This window comes from Spinacia oleracea, chromosome 1, assembly GCF_020520425.1.
Source record: "Spinacia oleracea cultivar Varoflay chromosome 1, BTI_SOV_V1, whole genome shotgun sequence".
Taxonomy (NCBI): Eukaryota; Viridiplantae; Streptophyta; class Magnoliopsida; order Caryophyllales; family Amaranthaceae; genus Spinacia; species Spinacia oleracea.
Genome location: NC_079487.1, coordinates 125,103,025 through 125,124,583, shown reverse-complemented (window position 1 = coordinate 125,124,583; position 21,559 = coordinate 125,103,025). Strand labels below are relative to the sequence as shown.

The window sequence follows — 21,559 nt, the reverse complement described above, 5'->3', positions numbered from 1 at the left end:
AACTTTTTTTTAATAATATTATGACATCATCTTTCGGTGATAGTTTGCCAGAAATGACTCCGGGTTGTAATTTAGAACAAAAGGTCTTGCGCGCACAAGGTGTACAATAAATTTATTGTACACCAAGATAACTTTAACCATTTTCTTTGTAACTTTAACCTAGTTTTGATTAACTTTTATATTAGTAAAAAGAAATTGATAGATAAATATTTTAAATGGTTAAATGATTAATTTTATACATTATTAGTGGTTTTGAAGAAATAAGTTTTACTAAAATGAAAAAATTTATCACTTAAAAATAGATAACTTTTACATATATAAGCTTAACTTTTAAGCATTTTGGGTTAACTTTTACTTTGGTGTACAATATTTATTGTACACCCATTGTAAATAAGAATTTGTGAATTTAGAATGGATGTATAAGTTTAAAGTTGTAGTTGACAAAATTAGAAGTTTGAGGTTGTTATTGACAAATAGGGAACTCTATTAGGTTGTATTTGTCAAATTTGCCTATTAAAATAAATTTAATTTGTTATGTTTCTTACAAGAAAAGTTATACAAAAGATGAGAGGAGAGAAAAAGAGAGGAAGATGTAACCTAAAACGTTCTTTACAAAAGAAAATGTTTTCCACCGTTGAAAAACTAATTTCCGTCCTTGAAAAATCGTGTATGGCCCTGTTTGGCGAAACTAGCGGTATCGTTTAGCGGTTGAGTAGCTGGTAGTTGTTGAAGTAGCGGGTAGCGGTCAATAGTAACGAGTAACGGCTAGCTATTTAAGTAGCAGATAACTAATATGAGTGTTTGGTAAAGTAGCGGTTGAGAATGTAAAATACAATGAAAGTTATATATTTTGTTTACTTTATTATAGTTTTATCAAACACTACCCGCTACCTTCAAATGCTACTATTTTTCACGTTTCACAAAAGCTACCAAACCGCTACCTCAACCTCTGCCATACCAAACACTTACCTATTTTACAAATAACATTTTGAATAGGCCAAAAAACTACTCGCAACCTTAAACTCTACCGCGAACACGCCCTATATTGCCCAACAAATCAAATAGACATAGAAAAAGGAAAATATATAAAGAGGCCCAAATAGAAATTTCAGACGCTAAAACGCCCAAAAGCCCAAAACGCTGCACTGCATTTCTAATTTCTACCCGCCTTCGCATACACTCAAATAAGCAAAATCTCCATCGTTGCTCCATCTTCTACCCCCATATCACCCAACTTTTCTCTCTTCTCCTCACTGACAACCCTATGCATTTGGAATGTCTCACTGCTAAGGTAAACTCTCTCATGTTTTTTTCTTCAATTTTTTCTTTGATCTCATCGTTTATTGCTCTATCATACTATGGAATATAACAGTAGAATTGCATTTCAGACACTGTAAACAATGTTTTTTGAGATAATTTATTGGGTTTTATGAAATTTAGATGGTTTCCCATGTCGCAATGGTTTAAATTGCAGGGGTATATTTGTTTCATGGTTGTCTTAGTGGGTTATTGGTTACGAACTTTGTTAATGATCACCAACTGTTCGATGAAATGCCCAAGAGAAATCTTGTAATTTTCAAAACTAAAATTATCAGTTTAAGAAGTAAATTTTTCTGAAATTGCTGGAATGAATTCTAAATTGTTGTTATACGTCCTGCAATGGAGGTTTATCCGTGGCCCTACATTGGTACTAAGTCTTTATATGCATTAAGTAGAAGCATTTTTTTTAATCATGAATGCAACAGCCGAAGACTATGTTATGTACTTATGAATCTTTTGGTGATTGTGGTTATGATGTTGCTTATGATCCACAGGCGATGGGCTCGCATTGATGCCTTTTCAACTTGAGGAATCTACATGGCCTGGAGTTGCTGTTTCTCTGACCATAGCTTTTTGGAATCCACTTTGATGGGTTTCTCTCACAGAAATGAAGATTGGTGTCATCTCCTTAACCAATGGCTGTTTTAAACTCGTACCTCAGAGTTCTTACTTGGGTCATTTTCTGCGTATTTCATTCAAGGACATATTGTTGGGAGGAAAGCATTTTGCTTTCTATTCAACTTATGGAAGACCATTTCCGGATTACTCGCCCAGACAACCAACTATCAAAGACTCTGAACTTGTGCAGAATATTTCAAGTACCATAAAGCAACGGCGCTTTGAGACATTAAGGCATGTTCTTAGACCCTTCGAGTCAAAATTCAGGCCTGACCACCTCATTTGGGTTCTAATGAACATCAAGAATGATACTGGGCTGGTATTTAACTTCTATGAATGGGCATGTCTTTATAGAGAACCATCACTGGAAGTTCGGAGTATTGTCATTCATATTGCCGTTGCTTCAAAAGATTTGAAGATGGCTCATAGTCTTATATATGATTTCTGGTCTAAACTTAATCTTGATGTTACCTATTCATTTTCTTGTTTTGTTGAAAGATTGATCTACACCTACAAGGACTGGGGTTCAGATCCTTGTGTATTTGATTTATTCTTTGAGGTCCTTGTTCAAGTTGGCTTTTTAATGGAGGCAAGGAGACTTTTTGAAAAGATGGTGAGTTATGGTTTGGTGATCTCAGTTGATTCCTGTAAGTTGCTTCTTTCTAATATGTCAAGTCAATCAAACAAGAAAAGAGACACTTTCAAGGTTTTCATGGAGTTCCTTGAAGCAGGGGTTTGCTGGGATACTGGTTCATATAACATAATCTTACACATTCTTTGTCAGTTAGGGAAAATAAGAGAAGCGCACCATCTGCTGTTTCAAATGGAGTTAAGAGGTTGTCTACCTGATGTTGCGAGTTACAGTATTGTTATTAATGGATATTGTTGTGTTGGTGAACTAGAGAAGGTGATGAGGCTGGTTAATGAAATGAGAATGAAAGGACTAAAGCCAAATGCTTTTACATTTAACAGCATTATTCTTCTTAAGTGCAAGTCTGGTAAGGTAGCTGATGCAGAAAGGGTTCTGAGGGAAATGATTGCCTTTAGAATACTTCCAGATAATGTAGTTTACACGACGATAATTGATGGTTTCTGTAAGTCGGGTGATATTTTTTCTGCTATAAAGCTTTTCGAGGAAATGCAAAGAGTTGAAATCTTCCCTGATATCATCGCATACTCAGCTATTATATGTGGGCTTTGTCAAAGCAGAAACATGACAGAAGCAGACAAGCTGTTCCATGAAATGCTTGACAGAGGATTAGAACCAGATGAAATTACTTACACAACACTGATAGATGGTTATTGCAAGGCAGGTAAGCTGAAAGAGGCCTTTTTTTGGCACAATAAGATGGTTGAGAAGGGGGTGACCCCTAATGTTGTCACCTATACTTCCCTTGCTGATGGCCTTTGTAAACAGGGAGAGGTTGATACAGCAAATGAACTTTTGCATGAAATGTCTGCTAAGGGTCTAGAACTTAATATCTGCACGTATAATGTAATTGTTAATGGTCTCTGTAAAACTGGGAATGTAAACCAAGCAATAAAACTGATGGAAGATATGGAGATGACAGGATTTCATCCTGATACCATTACTTATACTACTTTGATGGATGCTTACTGTAAGTCGGGAGAAATTTCCAAGGCTCATGAGCTCTTGAGGACAATGCTAGATAGAGGACTGCAGCCAACTGTTGTTACGTTTAATGTGTTGATGAATGGGTTCTGCACATCAGGGATGTTGGAAGATGGGGAGAGGCTGCTAAAATGGATGCTGGAGAAGGGCATTATGGCAAATGCCACGACCTACAATTCTCTTATGAAGCAGTATTGCATTAGAAGCAATATGCGTGTCACAACTGAAATTTACAGGGAGATGTGTGCTCGAAATATAATGCCAGACAACAACACATATAATATATTAATCAAGGGGCACAGTAGAGCAAGGAATATGAAAGAAGCATGGTATTTGCACAGGGAAATGGTTGCAAAAGGATTTGATCTCACTGACAGTTCCTACAATGCTTTTATCAAGGGGCTTCTTAAAAAGAAAAAGTATTGGGAAGCAAAGGAACTCTTTGATGAGATGAGGAGAAAAGGGTTCATTGCTGATCAAGAAATTTTCAACTTTTTTCTGGAAAAGAACTTTGATGAAGGGAACCTGGGAACTGCTCTTGAGCTTTGTGATGAAGTGATAGAGAGATTCCTTATCGATAAGGTCAATGAAGATAACCATACGTAATGACCAATTAGATTTTTGTGGGCATATAAACAGCCTGTGACCACATTCACCAGGATTCAGATCGTGCTACCGGCTGACCTAATGGAGTAGAACTGTAGAAGGCAAAGGTAAAATTATGGTTTGTGATGATGATGTTGGTAGTTTCAAGATCTTTTTATTCTTTGCTCTATGAATTTGGCATTGTTAGGGATCTAATACACTCAAAGAAAGAAATGATGTTATTGCTGCATCCCTAGATTCCTTACACATGCACAGTTATATACGTATCACCACTATTGTATCTGCATCATTCTAGGTGATAGAAGTCTAGCATCTGCGTAAATGAGATACTTTTTAGAACTATGGTGTGAGCCACCATGACTCTCAGTGGCAGTGGCATTCATGTACCAAAGATTATGACCTCGAAGTGAAGAGATTTTCCTACCAAAGATAGAAATAGAATGGAATATACCGATATAGTTATTATCCAAGTGTTCAGGCACTGGGTTTGGTGGGTTGATATGGGTTGTCTGTATCCTATCTCTACTCTCTGGCCTCCTGAAGTTGGTTGTTTTGAGTTAGGTGGATAGCAAAGTATAATGTATTGTTTCCCGAAGTATGCTTCCCATCCCATCCAAATTTGAAAATGATTGATTCTGGAAATTTTGTAGAGTTTATCATTTTCTATTTCAGTTACTATCATTTAAGAAAATTTTGTACCTTCAAAAATTAAAAGCAAGTATGCATCATTAAATTTGAATAAGAAATCTGATTGGCCGGGTATATATTGTCATTTTGTCAAGCATCACCCTCATTCCATCAATGTTCTGATGACCGAATGCTGTGATTATCCTGTTGGCTGCTTGTTATCTATGATTCAAATGTTCAGTATGTAGTAGTGATGAGTTGCGAGTTTCATTTGTGTCTTTTGGTTGTACTAAAATTAATTCAAAACTATCAAAATGTTATTTTTTCATTCCGTTCAGATACAAAGAACTATATCTATACCTAGTTGAAATTGAATAAAACACTGCTCATAATGTTTAACTGCTGCATATCACTTGTCAGTTATACAAGCGCTCCAGAGTCAGGAAGCAAAGGAGAAACAAGAGCCATTTTGTAAGAGGTGCAATAGATTGAGTTCCACTTGAAGGGGAAGATGGACTTTGAGTTGGATTAGCAGCAGGTTTTACAACCTCCTTTGAACAAGCATAGTTGCAACGACTTGGGCGAACAACTCTGTAAACACCAGTGCTGGCTAGAATGAAGACATCCTTCCTGTTATCCTGCGCAAATGAATATATGTATCCCAGAGCTGGCAGTGTGGTTCCTGGTACAGTGCTGCTTTCAAGTGGTGAGTCTTTAGCACACCTAAATGGCATTGCTGTTGTGCTGAAGTTTCCACTATTTTTTGGATTCTCATTAGCTGCCCATATATTACTTGCATATAGATCTCCATATAAGTATCTGAAACATCAGAATTTTTTGGCATCATGTTCAGTTTTAATAACAGTTATATTTGATTCTTAAGTGTTAGTTGTTTGATTCGGTGTTTAATTACCTGCCAGACATGCATGGGTCTGTCTTAGAGCGATAGAAAAACCCTCCAGATATCGCAGCTGATCCGGTTTTCTTGTTGATTTCTGAATGTGTGTAACCTGCTACAGGCAAGATCAGATTTTGGGTAGCTGAAGAAACTTTTGTTTCATTTCCAGAACCATATGGAATGGGGCCTTCATCTATACTCCAGCCATAGTTTCCACCTTTGGTGATTACATCAATCTCTTCATAGCGATCCTGCGATTAGAGTGACACAGTGTTAATTTGTTATGCTAGTGGAGTGCTTATTATACATGAAGTTTTATGGAGTTTTTCATGCTATAATTTGAACCTCGCCAACATCTCCACAAACAAAGTAGGAAGGCCTTTCTGCATCGAAGCTACACCGCCATGGATTCCTTAGCCCCATAGCCCAGATTTCTGGTGCCAAATCCTTGTCTTCTGAGTAAGGATTGTCTCGAGGTACAGAATAGTTACCCCAAAGACCAAGGTCATTAATTTGTTTATTACCTGCAGATTTATGTGGTGTTAATCAGAAGGCAATGACCTAACAACTTTCTCATTGTTATACGAAATGGTAAAGTTGCTTACTAGGAATTGTGTCTATGTCGAGTCTCAAAATCTTTCCAAGTATGGATTTCTTGTTCTGAGAAAAGTGATAGGGATCACCTCGTCCGCCACCATCTCCCATCATGAGATACAAATACCCATCTTCTGGTCCAAACAGAATTTGGCCTCCGTGATTGTTTGAGGATGGCAAACCCATCGTGAAGATCCGTCTTACTTCTGTTGGTTGCCCACTCTGCATCTGTGAAACACAGATTATCATTGACAGGAAAAAATTATGGCAGAAACTAACCAGATTTAATACTTCCAAAGATGGTAGAGATCGATGATTACCGATGAAGAGCCGTTTGCTGTGTATTCTGCAATAACGCTTTGATATTGGCAAGGCGTAGAGCTGCCTGAACTGTTAAATTTGGACGGGTCACAATCAACATCAGAGTTACACGCACACCTTCCAGTACATTCAGGTGACTTTATCCGATCACAGTTGTAGGAAGCGAAGAAGCGCCCATTATGAGCAAAATCCGGGTGGAATGCAATTCCTAGCATTCCAAATACGGTATCAAAGAGGACTTGATCGGTTAAATCCACGAATGGGTCTGATTCGTCTAGGTCTAACTTTTCGCCAGAGTCTTGCTCAGGGATAGTTGCTAGCCAGATTTTTCCAGGAAGGTTAGAAAAGAAGGCACGATTCGAACCATCAGGATGGGGAGCCATACTGATATAACTACCAGTGCCTATCTTCTCTAAACACAGCCCTTTTGGTGGAGCACCACCAGTCTCTGAACTATTACTACTGTTTAGCTTGATGGGTTCACCAGCAAAGCACACTGAATCATTGTCTGAAGAAGAACCACCGAAAACTTCACAGAAAGTATTTTCTGACTGCCAAAGATCAGTTAGCGTAGATAAGTTTGAAGCCATTGGTGGTGATCCTCTAGCCCCACCTTGTAATGAAGGTGCAAAGGGCGAATTCGAGATAGATATGTCCTTGCACGTGTTCCATACAGTTGAGCAGAAGTTGTTTGATAATTGTTTTGATGAACTTGAGCTTCCTGAATTAGTTGAGTTGCAAAGACCTGGAATGGGTTTTTGCTGCTTCTGGTACCCTGCTTTGGCCTTGAAAAGCTCTGCTGCAAAGGGATCACATGTCTGCAAATAACCAAAAACATTGATTTTTTCGACGGATTTTAGCTGAACTTTCTCTTTGTATTACTATTACAAGCATTTTTCCATGTAAAATCGTAGTATTTGTTTATCTTAGTGTTACGAAAGACCAGTTTTTTATATAAATTTATGGATAAATAAAGGTTTTGAGGGCTGTCATTTGGGTCGAGAGCTTACAGAACAGAGAATTGACTTCAGAAGGGCAGCACAGGAAGTGTCAGAAACATTCATGGCTTGAAATTGCTTCTGCAGTTGAAGATCTTTTGTTGAATCACAGCATGTATTTCCATTGTAAGGACAGAATTTCAGAGGTGCCTTTGATTTTGTGGGTGCCCCTGTTTCAATAAGATAAATACAAGATTAAACCTTTGGAAATGCGCAATCAGGCGCAAGCGCGCGCACGCACACGCGGGAGGAGAACACGGGGGAGGAGAGAGACAGAAGGGCTTACTGAAGTCGGTACACAACGGAAGCGAATAAGAAGTTTGTGAGAGAAGAAGACAAAGAAGGAGAAGCAAAATGGCAGCAAAACCAGCCATTTCTTCAGATAGTTGCTGCTACTGATAGAGGCTTCTGACTTTTGTAATCTGTGAATCTACAAAAGTGAACTCAAATTGACAGAGAAAGTCTCAATTATAAAGGCAATCCCAAGATTCACAGGTTTTCCCACAACTTTTTGACATTTTCCCTTCAAATTTGACAAATATCATGTTGTGGGTTATGTTATGGCCCTTTATTTTGGATATGGATAAAAGTCATTAAAACATATTTATTGACCACCCTGGTTTATTGATGCTGCTAACTGCTACTACGTATTACGGAGTATCCCAATTATTCCTTCCTCATTCCCCTTATACTCTCTTCTTCAACAAATAATACTCGCCTATTCTATTTTAGGTTATCCCAGACAAGTTATCGTCTTATCTTTAAACGGAGAGATGATGTGATAGAGGTGAGACAACTGCTGTAAAAGAAGTTGGATCTTTTATTACGAATAATGGTGCAATGTGAAGATTAATTCTCGAAGATTTGAGTTTTTAGTAAAGAGAAAACAAAGATGTTTAAACTTTCTAACCATTAGACTAGGCTTGAGATGAGGGAATCAGTTGTGGAAAACCATATAATTAAAAGTTCAACTATAATGTCTTTTTTTTAAGGATTAGTTAATTCCTAATTGTTACACCCTTCCTCCTCAACTCCATCATCCATCCACCATCCGTCTAATTAATCTTTTAATTGATTCCTAATATCTTTTAATTCATTCCCCTTGTTTGGTTGTTTCAAACCATGCCTGTATTGCTGTAAAGGAGCACTACTATCAAATCTCTGAATAAAATCTTCACTCAATTATCAATCTGATGCATTTATATTTAACCTATCATAAACTCCGGATTTCATGTTTAGATAATATATTGTGTTCTCCAATTGAGTAGAGTGGGCTGGACCACAAAGTCATTAGCAGTAGTGATGGTTTGGCATATAGGGCACTCGTTTCTACTATCTCGTGTGTTCTATTCACATAATTTTTACAGAGTACGTATATCGGTATATGAACATATTTGAATTTAGCAAGGTTAGTGAACAATTGAGTTAGTCTAATCTTAACTGAATTTGACTGAACTTATCAGAACTTATTAGCACTAAATAAGTAAAAACAGTACATGTCTTTATATCCTTTTGCAACATACTTATCGTATATTACTATATTTCATAATAAAAGTATAACATACGGAATACTCGGAAAATGTTTGGTTGACCCTAAGGGTTGGCAACCCCTAAGATCCATATAACATAAAATAATATATAACCATAATGAATTGGAGAGAGAAAGTGTTATATGTAAAGTTTCAATGCATTTTGTAACCAATTAAAATTCAATATTAAAAGGGTTACCAACCCTTAGGGTTACTCTCTATCCAGAATACATAAGTGAACAATGAAACTCCAAAGTCAAAATTGTAATCCCAACCTTTAATCAATTCTAAAAATAGTTAAAAAAACATTTACTAGAATGGGTTGGGGTAGTTCAGAAAATGCAAGTGTGGTACACCCAAATGAATTGGGGCAGTTGTCTACATTGATTATCTAGAGTGTCACTTTGCTTAGATTTCTGTGCCACAATTTGACCACTGCCCACCTAAATTGTGGTATGAAGTCAACCAACCACCTGGATAAACACTTCATTTAGGAACAAAAATCAAACCAAACCTCTTTTGCTGTTTTCACAAACAAACCACAATGGCAAATTCTTGGTTTCTTCCTACTACGGAATCCTTAATCAAATATAGCACCTTTTCTAAAGTGAGAATTAAGAAGATTATTGTGATGATTTTTTAATTTATTTAAAGGTAAGATGAGATTTTATTGGTTCAGTACTTTTTTCGAGTTGATGCAGTTTAGATTAACAAGTTAGACACGTTGGATGAGTGGAGAAAGACAAGGAAATTAATCATCTTATAAAAAAGTGCTCTTAATAAAGATTAAACCTCTAATCTTAAAATTGATATGTAGAATTCTACTATTCTAGATAGGTCAAACTTAACTGGGTGATAATTATGAACTAATGACTTATGACGATTACAACATCGTCTCGAGGTTCTACGAATGATATAGGGAGTACTTTTCGTTTGGGAAAAAAAGTTGGCAAGCACCCAATAAAGGAGCATGGCCATTATGTAACCAACGGAGTTTTGGATTAGTTTTTGTCAACTTGCTCTTTTTTCTCAACTCTCGTTTTGTTTTTTTGTTAAATTCTTCTTAACCATTTTGATGAGTGTGCAGGTTAAAATGAGAGAGTGATAGTAAGTAACTATTGTTCTTGACCTTTAAGTTACAAGGAGGGTTTTCTGTCGACTCTATTTTAACTCAATCATTTAATATTGCGGTTGATACGTGAATAACAGTTTGCAAAAAGGTTTGTAATACTCATGTGTCATGAAGATAATACTTTGCAAGTTTGCAATACAAAGTGTATTCGTGTACAAACTCATGTCGTGTATATATATATATATATATATATATATATATACAAAAATATGTTTTAATAGCGTTAATTCAATAGCGCTTTTAACCATTTCGCCATTAAAGATATCAAATAAGACATTTAATAGCGCTTTTAGAATAAACGTTGTCGTATGTACATTATATTATAGTGGTTTCAAATAAAACACTATTAAAACCTTTTAAAAAAAATAAAAACAAATAAAATAACTGCCGAGAAAATTAAAAGATGCTCACAATGTCACTGGCTCTAATGCTCTACCGCCTCTACGCCTCCACCCTCCACCCTCTCCTCCTTAGATCAAACCCTCTCTCCTCCTCTACTGTCCTTAATATTTTAGCGTCTATGGCAACTGTGTGGAGACGGCGGAGAAGGTGTGGCGACGGTGGCGTTGTGGGCGGTGATGTCGGTGCTTGTGGTGCTGTAATTCCTAATCTAGGGTATCGATTTGGGTTTTTTTTGGTAATTCCTACCAGTTATCTATTCTACCATAAAATTTTGTTTAATTTAGGTGATATTATCTCCCCTCTAGTAAGAAATTCGTGAAGCACCTGATACGAAGTTCTTCATTTTCAATTTTATCAAAGGTAATTAAATTTCAATTTAATCAAATTACTTTGGCTTGGTTAACTGGGTAGCTTCAATTAATGTAATGAGTTTGATTGTATTTTGGCTTCTTTAGAATTGCATCTTGAATCGTAGCTTTTAATTCATGATATCTATTGCATATGAATTGTGATTGTCCAAGTGCTTGTATATTGGGGAAATTAACTATTTTTAGTTGTGAATCTCAAATTCATAGCGTATTAGGCGCCAATATTATTGTTGTGATTATATATACCCTTGTTATCACGTGTAACAAATTTTATCAATTCCTCAACAACACTTCTCTGTTGAAGAAAAACCTACAGCAAGAACATAAAAGTATTTCTATTGCTTATTTTTATTAAATAAATGAATGGAATATACAATATACAGAATTTAGCAGTTTCATACTTGCTCAAAAGTCTCAAAGAAAAAGTTCATATTGCTTTTTTTTTTTGCTTGCATAATTCTGGTCAACTAAAATTATTAAATTGAAGGAAAAAGAGACGTTTCCCCTTTTGATGGATGAGAGAAACTTATTTGTGTGCTAGGAGATTTTGGAAGAGGTCTAATGGAACACTGTCGAGTTCCTATATGTACTCCAATTTTGAGATTTTAATCCTTTCTTTCAACTCCATATAATACACACGATTTAATGTTAGGTAGTAGTCCCCCTACCCTGCACAACCGAGCTTTTCATGTCTTGATAACTAATATTTTTCCTGTTTCTATTTTATTTTTCAGGTTAAACAGTCACTTGTATATGTTGCAGTCTCATCCAATAGCTCAGGTTCCACTCCCAGTCTGTTTCTATCACATACCTATATCATGCTATGAACTATTTCATGTTATGAGAAGCTTACTTTTTCTTAATTTGTGTACATTTTAGTGTAGAATTGAACTGAGGTTTCACTCAAGTCGACATTATTGCATGACATAATTGTTATATTTAACTTGCTCATAAATGATTTTTATGGTGGATCTGAAACTGTTAGAAATGACATATTGATTTAATGGAACTTCTAGTAGTACACATAAATGTACAATGAGCCAAGATCTTAGGTTGCGTTGTGGGTGTGGGAGAGCTGCAAAAAGACTAGTATTTTGCACCTTTCGGGTTTTCTGTATTGGCAATCAAACCGATATGAAAAGTTGTACGAATTCATTGCTGGTGAAACAATGTAGTTAGGTGAAGTTGTTTTCCTAGTGGATCATCGGGCAGGTTAGTATATGAGACATCAATTCAGTTCCCTTTTCTGTCAACTGTTCAATGTCCTAATGTTTTTGCAATCTTCAATATTTTATCAAACTCCTTGTCGTTGTACTCAATTCGACAACCATGGTCACTCAGCTCAACGACTATTAACTATACAAAAAAGGAATGGGAAATCAATGAAAATCCTTGTATGGTTGTCTTAGACCCTACAGGAACAATTACTAATATAAATGCAGCTAATATGATATGTATCTAAGGTAAGAATACCCCTTCTCAGGTTCAAGAGAAAAGGAGCTGCAAAGAACAGAAAACGGGAGTCTAAGACACTTACTTGACAATATCGACTTCTTGTTCCCCATGTCGGTATGATCTTTGTTCTAACATTTTAATATCTGCTATTTTATAGTTGCAATAAATTTATACACTGGTCATGATCTCACAATAATGTCAGGTAAGGGAAGAACACTTTGCATTTACGAAAGTAGTAAACTACAGTGAGTAAGAGAGTTCAACGCTGAAATTAAAAACACTCAAAGCTTAGTTGCACAACTTGAGGTTGTTTATGTTGGGAAAAAGGTCAAAGTGTACTAGTAAGCAACATAGTCTCTTCCATAGAGAAAGAGAACCTAAGCCACTCTCTTACTTTGACTAATATATCTTTATTTTAGAGGCAGCTTAGAGATCGAGTATCAGACAGTCAATACTCAGGTTTTGATTTTGGTTTTTTTTTTATTTTCTTTTCAACTTTCTCTAATTAATTGATTTTGTTTCATGTTTTTCGATTGATAGGCGACATGTATGGACACAGTTTTGCTTGTCTTATCGTGGTCATAAGCTACTAAATGACATCGAATATGTCAACTACAGTAAGAGATTGTGATGGAACGAGGTATGTTTACTCACATACTTTTTAAACTCTACCGTGATATTTGTGTTGCAACTGAGTTATGTTTGTGTACATAATCTTTGAACTCTAAGTGCTCTTACATTTGTAATACAACTGAGTTTAGTTTTCTTACATACTGTTTAAACTCTGAGTGCCCCAAGCAGCAAATATTATATTTTTCCTGGTATTGATTATTCACTTCTCGACTTGCATTTTACCATTCCAAGTCATGATATGATTTTTAAGTTGTCTGCATTGTGCTCTTTGTTTTCCATGTGCTTGTGTGATTGGTTTTATATGGTTTTCGGTGCTTTGTCAGCTGCAAAATGGAGATTTATGGGCATTGAATAAGCTTCTTATTATTTTAAGTCAATACGATCATCTTTCCGCAGCTTTTCTTTTAGATAGTAAAGTATGAAGATGCATTTTTAATATTTCATCTAAGCATGTGGTATGCAGCCAGCCCTTGTAATATCTCTCTACATTATTGCTGCTGCCGCTCGTTAATTCATGGCACTTGTTGCTCAAGAACATTGTTCAATTCTTTGTTACAATATAAATTAAACTCTTAACAACTTCAACTGTCCAATCTCTCCATTTTGTTTATGTTTCTCCTTTTCGGTATTCTTTTATACTGATGCTTTGTATGCATTACGACCAATATGGCTGGTGGTAAAGCCTCTTTTTTCTGTTGTTGGGGGATTTTGGGGAGCTTTGGCTGATGAAGCTTTCAGGCGTCCAGATTGAATTAATCTAGCCGGAAAATTGTTAATTTATTTTTCAATAGAGTGATTCTAGTAATGCTAAGTGTTTCGTGTTTAATTTTTTTCCCCTTCTATATTTTGTATGAGTATCTTATACCATGTTGCTGTTTGACGCTTTTCAGATTGGCAAGTTTCCAATTTATGACCAAGAGTAGATGGACAAAGTAAAAACTCACCGGATGCGCTATGTTGTTCAACTAGGTTACGTTGAAGGAACCAACAAATATACACCTCTATTAATTATTATTTTTTCGAAGTTTAGTATGTCTGGTCTTAATTTAGAACATTTATGTAATTGGTTTTATTATGGTGATAATTGCTTCTTTTTATTGAAGTTTGGAAATTAATATTCAACTATTTACTCTAACTCTTCAATATATGATGTTATTATGAGTTATCTATAGATTTTTTAGTATATATATATATATATATATATATATATATATATTATTAGCCAACGAAGTTATAGAAAAAAACTTTAAAAAGATTACTTTAATAGCGCTTCATATACATCTGCTATTAGAAAATAATTTAAAAGTTGGCGGCAAAATTTTTAACAGCACAACTTTAATAGCGCTTATAATGTGCTATAAAAGAAACATTTGAATTATCCTAAAATTACATATGATAGCGCTTTTGAAAAGCTCTATGAAAGGTACCTTTTACTTTTAATAGCGGAGCCATCAACAGCGCTTCTTGAAGCGCTGTTAAAAGCATTATTAAGCGCTATTAAAAGCATTTTCTATCGTAGTGATATATATATATATATATATATATATATATATATATATATATATATATATATATATATATATATATATATATATATATATATATATATATATATATATATATATATATATATATATATATATATATATATATATATATATATATCTAAGTGAGATAAGTCGTATTTTATTCACCTTATTTCAATGATCATCGTTGAGGGTGAATGGAGAATAATAAAATCGTATTAATAAATATCATTAAAGTTAGTCGTTATTAAAGATTTAGAAGAAAAAACTAATGAGTTTAGGAGATAAAATTTCATTAAGGGTTAAAATAATAAACAGGTAAATGTACTTAAATTTAAAATATTTAAAAGATCATAAAGTTGTAAACACAATAACAAAAGTGATTGTTGCCAAAATTTTGACAAAAGTGGTTATTTAGAGTATGTACGTATAAATTTGCTTACAAAAATACAGTATGTAAATTGTTTAACTGGTTAAACAGACAATATTATATTAATGTTAAAAGTTGTAAACGAAATAACAAGCACCAGTGGTCTAGTGGTAGAATAGTACCCTGCCACGGTACAGACCCGGGTTCGATTCCCGGCTGGTGCAAATTTTTAGTTTTTTTAGTTTTTTTAGTTTTTTTAGTTTTTTTTAGTTTTTTTAGTTTTTTTTAGTTTTTTTAGTTTTTTTTAGTTTTTTTAGTTTTTTTTAGTTTTTTTAGTTTTTTTTAGTTTTTTTAGTTTTTTTTAGTTTTTTTAGTTTTTTTTAGTTTTTTTAGTTTTTTTTAGTTTTTTTAGTTTTTTTTAGTTTTTTTAGTTTTAACTTGTCCTCTTTTCTTCTAGCTAATGGAGACATGGAGTGATGGTAGTGTGGAACTGCGGATTGCCTTACACATACAGTGAATGAGAAGCAAATTGGCAGCAAATTTTTAATGTCATCCAATACAATGAATATGACATAATAGAGCCATAAAGAATCCAATCCCAAATCCCTTAAACTCTAATTTAAATCATTTATCTAATACTTATACTGGTACGGAGTATCAATTTAACATAATTTTTTTTTAGGGAAATTTAACATAAATTTATCTAGGACAAAAGAACGGATAGAGTCAATTAAAAAGTGTTAAATACAAAACGTTTCATAAAATTAAGTTGGTTAATATCAAATTACATTATACAAGGTGATATATCCAAAAATCGAAAACTTAAAAGGTGGAAAATAAATAAATAAAAATCTAAAATGATCTGACTTTTATCTTGAACTCGAGAGTCACCCGATTAATAGAACACATGAATACAACCTTAATTAACTCGATCTAAACTTGAACTGCAAACACAATTCGCAATTGACCCGAATCTGAAGTACGTCTTAACTGAATTGACCTGAACTCGAGATTTATCGATACATACTTGACCCAAATCCAAGACTTAGCTGATCCAGATATAACTCGTACCTGAAGTAAACCGGTCAAATTGTATCCGAAGTCGAACCAAACTCAATCCGAACTAAATCTAACCGATACAAAACTGTTTTAAACCCGAATCAGTTCCAACCTAACATGAGATTGACCTGAACCGAAGTTACCGGAACAAAAATCGAGTTCAATCCGGAACAATTTATGATCTGACTTCCTCCAAATCAAAGTTATCCTAACAGATCCACACCGACTCGAATAAAAATATTGATCCGATATTAACTGATTTTGATGTGACGTGAACCGTTTATAATCGACCAATAACCGATTCATAATCCGATTTGACAGCCCTTCACACCACTAACCAGTGTTGAATAACGTATCAGATGAAACCCACATATTATTTGGCAACAATATATAATTGGGCCTTTGATAGGCTGGTCTCTTTTACAGGTGGGTTTTCTCTACATTCCGCGGAAGTGGGCTTCTCTAAAAAAAATTGAAAGTTATCCATATTTTTTTGGGTGAGAACGACACATATTGGCATTACATTTATAAATGGGTAGAGATGGGATTCTAAGTTTCTAACTTCTAACGTATACTGGTATACAGCACCTCGAATTTTATCATTAGACAAATACATCATTAATTCATTGGTATGAAAATTATCTTATGAACGGGTTAAGTCACATCGAATTAGGTTCATGTTATGTTAGTTTGTTTATGCGAATCAATACAGACCGGTTTGAGTCACATTGAATCTCAGTGAAATCAATTCATTTTAGTCTTCTTCATTTAGGGTCAATTCGGGTTAAGTTTGAGCTGGTATAAGATTTTAAATACATTTGAAATGGTTAACTTCGAGTTCAGGTCAAGTTTAGATAGGTTAATTATTGTATTATGAGTCCGAGTCAAGATTAAATTGAGCGAGTCTCCGGTTCGGGTCAAAGTTTGAATAAAAGTCTCGGATTAGGTCAAGTTTTGATTGAATGTGCCTCAAATACTAATCAAGTTGAGTTTAGGTTAGTCTTGTGCTTGAGTTTACTTTGGAGCGGGCGGTCTCAAGTTCATGTCAATTTTAGGTTTCGACGGGGTAAGTTGATTGCATGTTGTTTTTAGGTTACATCAAGTTATTATCATTACGTTTTCACAATACAATATCTTCTCATAAATCATACTCCGTAGTTTTATTGAGTAATATCTTTAGTTGATTCAATTTATTATGTAAACCATTTTTTAAGTTGAAATGCTTTAATATTTATATTATAAAAAAGAACTTTAACTATCCCAAGTGAAAATACAGGTACGAATAAAGATGGCTGTGGGCCGGGCCGGGTCGTGGGCCTAACCGTGCCGGGCCCACGTTGTTTCGTGCCGGGCCGAAAAGTTTTAAAAAAGGCCCAGGCCCGGCCCAAGCCCACGTGCTTTTGTGCCGTGCCGGGCCGGGCCGTCGTGCCTAAGGCTAATTTGACTAAATTTAACGTGCTTTGTCGTGCCGGGTCGAGTCGTGCCGGACCTTGTCGTGCTTTTTCCAAAAAAGTAAGGCCCAGGCCCGGCCCACGGCCCATGACTTCGTGCCCGTGCCGGGCCGTGCTTTTTACGTGCTCGTGCCGGGCCGGGCTTTTTCGTGCCGGGTCGGGTCGGGCTTCGGGCCGGCCCGACCCACAACCATCTTTATGAACGGTCTTGTGTTAGATTCATTTTGAAATATATTTTCAAGTTTCTATCAAATTTTCACGAGACATTAATAATTTAAATAATAAATTAATAAGTGTGTAATACGATGTACTCTGTAGTAAATATGTGTTCATCACTTCATCGGTTCATCCCAACAACAAAAAGTCTATATTCTTCCATTTTCGGCAGATCCAAAATTTTCTTCCATATAGACCACAAGCACCACCTACCTCGAGTCCACCCATTTAATATTGGTGGGTCTATATTTACACCACCCATGCCCTTAAATATCTTGAAGGTCGTCGTTTGACATCTCAAAGCAATCTTAGCCGTTGAATAATGAAGGACCACATCTTAACCATACATCACTATTCACTATTGATCATTTGACCCATGTGTACGTGAACACGTTAATGACGCCTAAAATTTGGTGATGGTTTGCTAATAATGTTCGGGGTGCCCTACGTCACTGCATACCCAATCACCTCCCTAATCCCTAGTACAAAATACTCCCACTTATTCGAAAATACTCCGTACCAATTTTGAATAATCGTCAATTTGAGATTACAATAAATTTATATAAGTTCGATAAGTTTAAGATAAGATTCACCCACCTACTAAAGATGAGTAGCTATTTTAATTTGAAAAAAAAAGATAAAGTTCAGATAAATTATATTTGATACAGTTTAGACTTTAGAGTACATTACTTTGAATATCATAAACTTAAAAACTTTGAGTAATGATCGAGTATGACAAGTTTTAAAGGGTGATCAATGATCATGAATAAAACACTCATTCTATTTCTGAAATTTGTAAGAGTTTAGCTTTTACACTATTTATACATGAACATCGACCACATTTCCTTATTACGTACTCCCTCCGTATTGATTTAAGGGATACACTTTCTTTTTCCGGCCGTATTTATTTAAGAGATACACTAACCATTTTTTAGTAACTTATCAACCCCACCATAAATAATACATTTAATTTACCATATGACCCATCATCTTATTAAACAAATAGTTTCATACACCCACCCCACCTTCCACCCTCCTAAATGACACGATCCCCACTTGTTTAATTATTAAAATATCTACTCAACCCAACTTGCTTTATTATTTTATTTCATTCAATTATTCTTCTAAATACCCCTACCCGACCAAGTGTATCTCTTAAATAAATACGGAGGGAGTATAAAATCAAATGTTATTTTGACATACTTCCTCCGTTCTGCAAAAATGCAAATTAATGATTAATTATTTTAATAACATTGAAATAAACCAAACAAAATTAATCCATATAAAAATAGTGGGACAAAAGATTGACTCGATTCATCACGGCCTTCCATCTTCTTTTCTATATATACCTCCTCAAACTTACCACAATTCACAAACAAGTAGTCCACTTTTCATTTATCAATAGTAATCACAACAAAATCCATAATTTTGTTCGAGGAGAGAGAAGATAAACAACAAAAACATAAAAAATGTCGAAAGAGGTGAAGGTATTAGGAGCATGGCCAAGTCCATTTGTGATGAGGCCAAGAATCGCACTCCATTTGAAATCAGTTGATCATGAATTTGTTGAAGAAACAATGCACCCAAAAAGTGAGCTTTTGTTGAAGTCGAACCCGGTTCACAAAAAAATCCCGGTTCTTCTACACAATGATAAGCCGGTTTGCGAATCGTTGATTATTGTTGAGTATATTGATGAGGCTTTTCCATCTGGTCCGTCCATTCTCCCTTCTGATGCTTATGATCGTGCTGTTCATCGTTTCTGGGCTGCTTACATTGATGATAAGGTATTGTTTTTATTTTTGTTATTATACTAATGATGCCTGATTTTGTGTGCATTTCTAAATTAATTAATCAGATCTATTGATGCGTAATTGGTACGGAGTAGTTACTTGAGTTTTTGTTGTAGGAATATGGCGTTGGAAGTGTGAGTGCCTAGGAAGTGTATAATACTATGTATTTTGGTCGGCATGAAATTGATGAAACAGAGAATTGGTAGTGATATAGATCGGGAATTCAGGAATAGTTTTAAATTTTTTGATTCTCATACGTCTTGCAAATTTAGTTGCAGGAAATAATTAGAAAATTGTTTGAACTTCTATGAAACAATTAAAAAACAAATTAAAGATGAAAGAATACTTGGGGGTTTGAATACAATTTGGCATAGTGATTTAGATTAATTAAACCGAGATATGTTTATCGATAGATCACATGATAATTGAATAAATGATCTCCATTTAGGTTCTCTTCACCTTACTCTATAGTCTTATTATTACTGCTTTAGTACTAGATTAGACCAGAAAAGCAAAAATCACATTTAGACCACATGTGTACGATGCAGATGGGGTACGAATCCGCTCTATCATTATTCGCATAAAAAGCAAAATTGTATTTTTGTTTCAGATCCAGCAGTTTTAATGAAAAATGGAAAATTGATCCTCATTTTAATCTGGTATATCCCTTAGAGCAAGATTAGCACTGGTATAAGCTAAGACTTCCACATAATCTTTTTATTAATTTTTATTTATTTTTAATTTCTCATATTCTTATTGAGACCCTTTCAAACCTTACTTAATTTTTCCACTTCACCCTTCGTTCTCATTCAAAACTCCTCAAACTTAAGAAAACAATAAAAGAAAAAAGAAAAAAGAAACAGCAATTATAATTAAGATTGATTACGGTTTAAAAGTCTTAAGTAGAGTCTTGGAATTCCAAGACTCTTGCTCATACTTTTGTCATACTCTTCCACTTAAATGGGAGGTCTTAGGTTAATACTTAATAAGACTGTTGCTTAGACTATTGCTCAGACTAGCGCTAATCTTGCTCTTCTGCATAACCAATCTGGAGGTTTTAATTAAATGACTCTGTACGAGTACAGATTTAGGTATAAATTGATTTCATTTTCCTGTGTAATTTGTGTGAGTTGTGTCAAATCATTATCATTTGCAGAAACTAACTTAATTGGTTAAAGTCTTTAAAGTAGTATACTAGAGATCATTCCACTTTAGGAAGTATTATAGACACAATCCATTAGTTATGATTTCATCTGTTTAATGTTCAACTTGAAACGTCAAAATGCAGTGGTTCCCAAGTTTACAAGGAACAGCAAAGGCACAAACAGAGGAAGCAAAAGCAGCAGCATTAGAGGAAACATCACAAGGGTTGTCATTGATTGAGGATGCCTTTGTGAAATGCAGCCAAGGGAAAGCCTTTTTCGGGGGTGATAGTATCGGCTACCTTGATATCGCCTTTGGGAGCTACTTGGGATGGTTGCGCGTCACTGAAAAGACAAACAACATTGAGTTGCTGAGCAAGGAGAAGACGCCTAACCTCCTCGCCTGGGCTGACAAGTTCTGTGCTCATGATTCTGTCAAGGATTACATGCCTGAGACTGCTAAGCTTGCTGAGTTTGCCAAGATGATTTTTGCTAGGTTTAAAGCAGCAGCTGCTTCTACTTAAAGTTGTAATGCAAATGCATAGCTGGTTGATGTTGTTGTAAGCTTAAACCATTCCATTTCCTCAAATTTTCGTAAAATAAATGTGCACGACTGCTCACTCCAGCTTCTTAATCCTACATCTCTGTCTTGGTGTGTTTGGTTTATGTGATCTAAACTCTAGTGTGTGTTCCATCAATTGCATGTCCTTTAGAAGTAATAATTTCATACAACTTGTTTTAATCCTCATCCGTGAGTTGCCCGTATTCCATTTTCGATGGAGTCAAAAATTCATTTGTTCTTTTGGATGTGGGATGTCGATGTAATGGACTAAATCAAAATGGCTACCTATTCGTTTCATTTCCATGAAGT

The 21,559-nt window shown here is 35.1% G+C and overlaps 3 protein-coding genes, 1 long non-coding RNA gene and 1 other non-coding gene across 5 annotated transcripts; 4 read left to right on the top strand and 1 right to left on the bottom strand.

Annotated features, from left to right (window-relative positions):
* Nucleotides 1-1,108: 1,108 nt before the first annotated feature.
* Nucleotides 1,109-5,363, top strand: LOC110784515 (pentatricopeptide repeat-containing protein At1g05670, mitochondrial). The gene is made up of 3 exons (XM_021988978.2): nucleotides 1,109-1,291; nucleotides 1,815-4,284; nucleotides 5,225-5,363. The coding sequence occupies exon 2, from the start codon at nucleotides 1,928-1,930 to the stop codon at nucleotides 4,175-4,177; it is 2,250 nt and encodes a 749-aa protein (XP_021844670.1). The 5' UTR covers nucleotides 1,109-1,291; nucleotides 1,815-1,927; the 3' UTR covers nucleotides 4,178-4,284; nucleotides 5,225-5,363.
* Nucleotides 5,100-8,638, bottom strand: LOC110784516 (HIPL1 protein). The gene is made up of 7 exons (XM_021988979.2): nucleotides 7,902-8,638; nucleotides 7,628-7,785; nucleotides 6,617-7,435; nucleotides 6,308-6,524; nucleotides 6,048-6,226; nucleotides 5,718-5,953; nucleotides 5,100-5,623 (listed from the first exon to the last, which is right to left on the bottom strand). The coding sequence occupies exons 1-7, from the start codon at nucleotides 7,987-7,989 to the stop codon at nucleotides 5,221-5,223; spliced, it is 2,100 nt and encodes a 699-aa protein (XP_021844671.1). The 5' UTR covers nucleotides 7,990-8,638; the 3' UTR covers nucleotides 5,100-5,220.
* Nucleotides 8,639-12,524: 3,886 nt separating this feature from the next.
* Nucleotides 12,525-14,207, top strand: LOC130472571 (uncharacterized). Its single transcript, XR_008933146.1, has 3 exons — nucleotides 12,525-12,615; nucleotides 13,042-13,141; nucleotides 14,025-14,207. It is a non-coding gene; the product is annotated as an uncharacterized lncRNA (long non-coding RNA).
* A 976-nt stretch (nucleotides 14,208-15,183) lies between these two features.
* TRNAG-GCC (transfer RNA glycine (anticodon GCC)) lies at nucleotides 15,184-15,254 on the top strand. The gene has a single exon. It is a non-coding gene; the product is annotated as a tRNA-Gly (tRNA).
* A 3,865-nt stretch (nucleotides 15,255-19,119) lies between these two features.
* Nucleotides 19,120-21,327, top strand: LOC110779934 (glutathione S-transferase U17). Its single transcript, XM_021984377.2, has 2 exons — nucleotides 19,120-19,540; nucleotides 20,835-21,327. The coding sequence occupies exons 1-2, from the start codon at nucleotides 19,226-19,228 to the stop codon at nucleotides 21,210-21,212; spliced, it is 693 nt and encodes a 230-aa protein (XP_021840069.2). The 5' UTR covers nucleotides 19,120-19,225; the 3' UTR covers nucleotides 21,213-21,327.
* The last annotated feature ends 232 nt before the right edge of the window (nucleotides 21,328-21,559 follow it).